General features: G+C 44.2%; 2 protein-coding genes across 2 annotated transcripts in view; one reads left to right on the forward strand and one right to left on the reverse strand.

Annotated features, from left to right (window-relative positions):
* The window catches only part of LOC106816904 (Meckel syndrome type 1 protein-like), an 8,671-nt gene extending 5,131 nt beyond the window's left edge, over positions 1–3,540 (forward strand). Inside the window, exons 9-16 of the mRNA XM_014821546.1 lie at positions 355–425; positions 645–726; positions 855–962; positions 1,287–1,420; positions 1,664–1,746; positions 2,015–2,074; positions 2,822–2,859; positions 3,060–3,540. Of these exons, the coding sequence (XP_014677032.1) occupies positions 355–425; positions 645–726; positions 855–962; positions 1,287–1,420; positions 1,664–1,746; positions 2,015–2,074; positions 2,822–2,859; positions 3,060–3,154 (671 nt within the window). The 3' untranslated portion in view covers positions 3,155–3,540. The remainder of the gene's footprint in view (positions 1–354; positions 426–644; positions 727–854; positions 963–1,286; positions 1,421–1,663; positions 1,747–2,014; positions 2,075–2,821; positions 2,860–3,059) is intronic.
* A 153-nt stretch (positions 3,541–3,693) lies between these two features.
* The window catches only part of LOC106816905 (alpha/beta hydrolase domain-containing protein 11-like), a 13,551-nt gene continuing 10,297 nt past the window's right edge, over positions 3,694–6,947 (reverse strand). Inside the window, exons 6-8 of the mRNA XM_014821548.1 lie at positions 6,805–6,821; positions 6,167–6,354; positions 3,694–5,711 (exon numbers count right to left, since the gene is read on the reverse strand). Of these exons, the coding sequence (XP_014677034.1) occupies positions 5,564–5,711; positions 6,167–6,354; positions 6,805–6,821 (353 nt within the window). The 3' untranslated portion in view covers positions 3,694–5,563. The remainder of the gene's footprint in view (positions 5,712–6,166; positions 6,355–6,804; positions 6,822–6,947) is intronic.

Consider the following 6,947-nt stretch of genomic DNA (forward strand, 5'->3'; position numbering starts at 1 on the left):
CTAACCCTAACCATATCAAATAGTGACCAGGGTACGTTCCGGCAGTAGCCAGGGGGACATAGACCCTATGAGCAACACTAACAGCTTGCCTCAATCTATCGATGAATAACAAGAGGGGGAACCCTCGCTGATTATGCTAGCAACTAATTTAAAATTATTATTAAGGCGATTTCCGATACCCTTCTCGTGTGATAAAAGCATCTTTATCGCCAGCTGCAAGCGCCATATAATCTAAAAATCTGTTTATTTATAGGATTTGGTAAGCAGGCAGGTATGTTGCCCATACACTGTCACAGTTGGGAAAGTCTTTCTAGCTTTTGCAGTGGTCTTTATGTGTAGATGTGTTTACTTCAGCATGGCGAACTAGAGGTGACCAGCAGCTGTCATGGGTGACACAGACTTGTTCTACTGCCGTTCATGGCCGGGTGAGTAACGCAGACGTATCTTCGTGTAATTTGTTCAATTATACGTCCACCTTTTTATCCTGAGGTTTGTACGATATAATACGCTAACAATGAGCTCAACAAAATATTTTTTGAATGTAATCTTATTTTATGTACATGCATTGTTATGAGATGCATGCAAATTTACAAATATTTCGAACATAAGTAATTAGAGATATGCTGTCAACATTTTGCTTGCAGGACAATGTTGCCCACTTTTCATTTCCATTCGAGTTCGAACTTTTCTACAAAAAGGAAACCATTGAAGATGAGAAGGGCACTGGTAGGTTGACAATACTAATATATTTGTGGATCTAGCATTAATTTAAGGTGGCAGTAAGCACTTGAGATATACTACTGCGCGAATACATGTTGTAGAAGTGGTGGGTTTATGTCTTGACTTGGTTGCAGATGAAATGATGCGATGGCCGCAGCTGTACATCGAGGTGCTATCACTGGATTCCTGGCATCGATACCGAACAGAAGGCTATGGCTATATAACTCTACCAACCAGCCCAGGTATGCCATATGTACATTTCAGTCTGTATACATATATATTATACACATACTAAACGCACGGGTAATCAACTAACTGTTAAGTACCTGGCATTAGGGCACAAGCACAATATTTGAAATCACTGTCGCATTTATTTTGTATTTTACATCGCGACAGCATTCTTGTGCACGTTTCAAGATTCATCCCTGTTTCTATCGCAACAATGCATGTTAGTATCTGCGTGGCAACGTCTGATACAAGTCGTATGGGATGCACATACGATAATACGTTTATAAGACACATGACGTAATAATGCCTTTGTTCGGTGTCACGCTTTTTTGCAACAGGCTGTCGCATGGAAACCCTGAACACATGGAGACCTGTAGGTCACTCTATACGGGATGAGCTGAGGCGATTCTTTGTTGGCGGTTCGCCAGAACTCGAAGATCCCACGTATGTGAGCGTGCCGTCCACGTTCGAGGCATGTATCCACCGATCCGGTGATATCCGAATCTCACATTTTCGATTGTTCCTTGAAAACGAGTGGAAGAAACCAGAGTTTCATGCTCGAAATCACACTATTACTGTTGTATTTTACTGTTTTGTTTTACTCTTGTAGTAGGTGAATCGTGTTTTGGTTTTACTGTGTTACTGTTGTACTTTACTGTCTTTTGTTTTTCACTGTTGTATAGTAGCTGAATAGTGTTTTGGTATTTTCAAACAGGGCGCTCATCTAAGTAAGTTTGGCTTCAAGACGGAATCGACCGGCAGTGTGACAATCAGGATCAACACAATTCAACAGTCCAGGTACTACTATCATTGCACAGCTAACACGGTGATCGGTGGACAGATAAAAAGTTTTGCCACGATCGCTTCCATGAAATCCAGTTGATGAAAGTTCAGTGTAATCGCATGTTAGGTGACAGATAACATAAGGCAAGTTAAAGGTAACAGGAAAGGAGAAAATTATTTGTAATTCTTCACACGTTACAGATCCAAGTCAGTTATGTAAGGTGTGGATGACAAGATTGCTTCTCCATAGCCTATAAGAAATGTGTTTTATTCGTTTTTCTAGATCATTCCTCGATACAGCAGCGAGCAAGAAGAAACTTGCTTCTTTAGTTGACAGACTAGGGTACGTTTCCCCGTACTTGGCGACAAATTCATTTAGAAAAATATCGCTGTGATTGTCATGTTTCTTATTGTGTATCACCATCTTGTTGCGGTGGGAACCTGCCCCAATCATCAAAAGATTCACACAATATCTTTTTTTTATTTTTTATTTTTTATTTTATTTTTATTTTTTATTTTCTCCACTCATCCATACAAATACATTCCATACAAATACATAGATACAGGTACATACTATTTAAGTTCATACAAATCCAAACATTCCATACAAGTACAATTCATACAAATACACATATAATATATATATGAGTGGAGGTTTTAATGAAATATGAGAGAGAAAGAGAGAGATAGAGATAGAGAGAGAGAGAGAAAGAGAGAAAGAGAGAGAGAGAGAGAGAAAGAGAAGAGTAGAAACAAGATGGGGGGGGGAGGGCACCTGGTTTTATATATTTGGGTCACAAAGCTTGACCTTTGATGTTGATATTACAGTACTGGGAAGAGTCTATGACATGATGACCATCTATTATTAAATTTTTCAAGTGTGAGATTTTGGAATGCAATATTTTTTTCAACATTATATATAAATTCTATTTCTCACACAATATCTTGGTTATGGTTCAGGACGTCGGTTACAAAACAGTCGATTATAGACAGGCACCTGTGATGGCGTGGCATCAAATGTTCGTTGGAATCTCCGTGCTAGAACTGTTACTGACCTGTATAATCTCACAGTCTGTGTGTGTATTTTCAGAGGTGGAGCCATGCAGCAGGGGCTAGCAGCTGTTCTTGGTAAGTATCGAGATAAACAGAGTAAACAGCAATTGGCAGCAAAAATCTTACGTCTAATTTTCCATGTATGACAACCAATTTATTATCGTAATGCAATGCATGTATACGTAAATTTGAAAATGGCAGCTTTAGTTCTTGTCGTCCGAACGTAGCTTCAGCCGTCAATATCGCAACAAAACGTCCCCACGATTCTATTGCAGAGTCATTCCAGAAAGCCAGGCAGAGGATGCTCGTTGCTAGGCAACGGGCGTACGCGACGGGGGCTGCGAGTCAGGTCGAGGAATCTGAGGCGTGAGCGTGACGAGCGTAGGACGTCGTCGTCGTCGTCGTCGTCGTGGCAACCTCATCGTCTGTCGCGCCCTCCTCATGAAGAAACTGCAGCCGACGGAGCGAGCGCTAAACCTGCGTCGTTAGCGATGCCAGGAGCCAGCCACCAGCAACACCGCGCGTGGCGTGAGGTATTCGTGCCGAGCGGTGACTGCGACTGTTTGCGTCGGGAGGTGACCGGGGCACGGGGGGTAGCAGGCTCGCGCCAGGGTGACCTTTAACCCTCCCCCCGGTGAGTAAATCTTTGGGTTTGCGAATCTCGGAGTCGCGCGTGAAAGTCACGATTGTCGCGCGCGACGAATTTGTATAGCGATAACCGACTAAATAAATTATTTCTTTTCTAGACTTTTGGAATTCGTTTTGGACGTCGTTTTGGACTTCTTTCTCGGTGTATGCGAGCATTTACTCGTGTCATGAACAGATGATGGCCTTCAAGGACAATCAAGCTTTCCTCTAAGCCCTTATCTATGTCACATCAAGCCACACAAAAACACACCGAACAGCGTATGTTTAAAAGACAATTTTATTAAAGCGGAGGGCAGCGGTTATTGCGAGCCGTACATCGCCCCTCATCTAGTCTCTATACAAATCTGAGTCGACGCGGCAGTGGTACTAAAAAACTTATTGGCAAAGACCGCGCAGAGCTCTGCTAACAATCAACCCATCACAACCATATCGCGATGTACTCCCCATGCAAAAACACCCGCTGTCCTAACTGGGTCACGCGCGTTCGTTCGTGTTAATTAGGACGGACATCTTGTCGGAACTGCAATCGCCTTTTTGCCGAGCGCTGCTTACTTTCCGTTCACACGGACGGGGGGGGGGGGTCGGCGTTAGAAAGTTGCCCACCGTGGCTCGTCGCTATCAAAAGGTAAACCGCTGTCTAACTCTGCCCTCAAAGTATACCTTTCTAAAATAGTTTCTCTCTATTGCATGACCGGTCGTCGCGACCAGCCAGCGTATAGGTTGTGGAAGAACACACGCACACACGTACACGTATGAATTGCGAGGGGGAAGGACCAACCGTAGTCAATAATTGTCTAGACAAAATACATTCTCTAACTTTGTAGTCCCATCTGATAAACGAGTTATTGGGTCCCACTCACAAGTGACACACTGCATGCAAAATTCTACCTGAGATTTGGTATTCTGGAGCAGGTAAAACCAGTTCGGCTCAACCAGAGAACAAATCATAATTTCAAATTCTGAATATTTTCTTTACCAAACACGTTCGGTATTTTAATTACAGAGATTATATTCACAAAATGAGCAAATTCCACAAACCTGAAGTTCCGACATGTATATGTAGTATAGTTAACTAGCACCACTGCCTACTTATTATTTTTTTAAACATAACTACAGTTACTCCCTGATGTTTTTAAGGCACACTAAGTCATGTTACCATGATATTTCTGAACTCGACCTAAAAGCTTATATAGAATTTCAGGTATGGCATATCTGTACAAGACTGTACTCTCAGTCGTACTTCCAACAGCTTAATCTAAAGTCAAACGAGCGGGTTTAAATTCAAAATCAATTTTTTGCCACCAATAATCAATAAATAGCATCTAGATTAGAACTAGCTGACAAGAGAGTGACGCTGTACTGTACTCCTCTGACGTGAGATAACTAGTTGATGCACGATCATAGTCTTTTCACTACAGCCTGCATACATAACAATACATAGCCTACTAACCTTCACGTAACAACGCCTATAACAGCATATTTAATGAAAAAAACGCCCCCCTCCCCGCAAAAAAAACCACGTTACCTCACGTAATACTTAAAAAAACCATTATAATGTTATATAAACTACAAAGTCAACAATCTGTTAGACATTTCTTCTGTTTCTTCTACTTCTATTTTGTCTATTTCTTCTGTTTCTGTACTGGTACGTGCCAAGCTTCCAACGATGTGGTCATCGACATATGAAAATACAGAAGTGAGTTCACACCACACCACCAATCGGCCGCGGTCGTGTCCAGCCAACTAAAGCAGCAACAAGCCACAATTCAACACCCAAGAACTGCAAAGTTCCTTTCCGCAGCGGCAACAACGCGACATCTCTTAATAAATCGTTCCGGCCCGTGAATCGGTAGTCTACTATACAAACGTCCGACGGGGAAAACGCGAACCAAACGCATCTCTACCTCGCGGGAAATCGACTGGCAGTCAGAAATCAACTACGAGTGGAGTCCTTCTCGTTAAAAACTCCACCATGACTGTTTGCCAAACCGTAATCTGTAGCAAGGCTATGGCCAGGCAGACAGGGGGATCGCGACGCCTAGTTCGATTGCCCGCGTCGCACGACGGCACATTCCGATTGATTCCGATTGGATGGCGTTTCCGACGCGGGACGTTGTTCGCCGGAACGATCTTACAGACTGCTCGGCTTGTTCATGAACGGCACGAGAGCATCGAGGAGCTCCCGCGGCTTGTCGAGATGGAGCCAGTGCCCGGCGCCCTCTATATACAGCATGTCCGCCCGCGGAAACAGCCTCTGCACTTCCGGGTAGTCCGCTTTCCTGAAATTCAGCATTAAAAAAAGAGCCAAAGTTAATTCAAATATACATCCAAACCTGCGCGAGCGTCTCTCGTAGCAAATATATGCACACAAGGGCTGCTTTTACACTTTACTTAACTTTAACACTTCTACTTTTCTTCTACTCTACTAATGTTTAGTGCGACAAGGGCGACTTTTGATGTTTCACTAGTGTTTATCAAACAGTAAAACCAATACAATAGAACTAATAGGAATGATGAACAGAATTTCAGCAATTTCTGAGACTGGAGTAAGATTCCTATGCTGTAGGATCCAAGCCATTCTGACAGTCAACACGGGAACGAAACCCCAGTATGCAGTTTATACCGACACTTCTAAATCTAATGCGGAAAACGCATTTTTCCCCCCAACGGTATTTCAAACTTCGCGACACCGCGACCGGTGAGGAAGCCCATGGAGCGGCTGCATCGTACGTACGTGAAGTACGTAGAGTTGGCGCCCGCTAGGAACAGCGCGTCCGAGTGGTAGGAGCGGTTGTAGGATATGAATCGCATGAGGTGCTTCATGTTGCGGCCGATGTCGTCGAGGCTGCACACCCAGCGGAAGCTGTTGTTCGACTCGTCCTCCGCAATGTTGTTCAGCAAGACGCTCCTCACGACCGCCTCCTGTAAACGATCGAAAATAGCACGTAAATAACAACAATAATAATAACAATAATACGTAATCGGTGTAATTAGATGTGTACCCATCCTGTAAATAAATAACAACAACAATATTAACAATCGCAAAAAATGCTAAAATAATCAGATTGAGCTGGTGGGAACGACAACAGGACCGATTAGGAAATGCGGGTGAAGCTGACATCATTAAGTTTCAGGAATTCCTGAAGATGCTGAAGTGAGCAGAAGGTTTCAATGCTAGGCATGACGATAGATCATGCGCGTTGATACACAGAGACGAGCAGTGGCAGCACGTCGCAGCACACGATAAAATTACGACACGAGACAATTCCGAAGATCGCGTCGGAATCCACTTCACGACGGCGTCGACCTCTGCGTGCGTAACCGCGGGTTACCGTGACGGCGGCGACCTCTGCGCGCGTAACCGCGGGTTACCGTGACGGCGGCGACCTCTGCGCGCGTAACCGCGGGTTACCGTGACGGCGTCGACCTCTGAGCGCGTAACCGCGGGTTACCGTGACGGCGTCGACCTCTGCGCGCGTAACCGCGGGTTACCGTGACGGCGTCGACCTCTGAGC

Source organism: Priapulus caudatus, unplaced genomic scaffold (assembly GCF_000485595.1).
Source record: "Priapulus caudatus unplaced genomic scaffold, Priapulus_caudatus-5.0.1 Scaffold1525, whole genome shotgun sequence".
Taxonomy (NCBI): domain Eukaryota; kingdom Metazoa; phylum Priapulida; class Priapulimorpha; order Priapulimorphida; family Priapulidae; genus Priapulus; species Priapulus caudatus.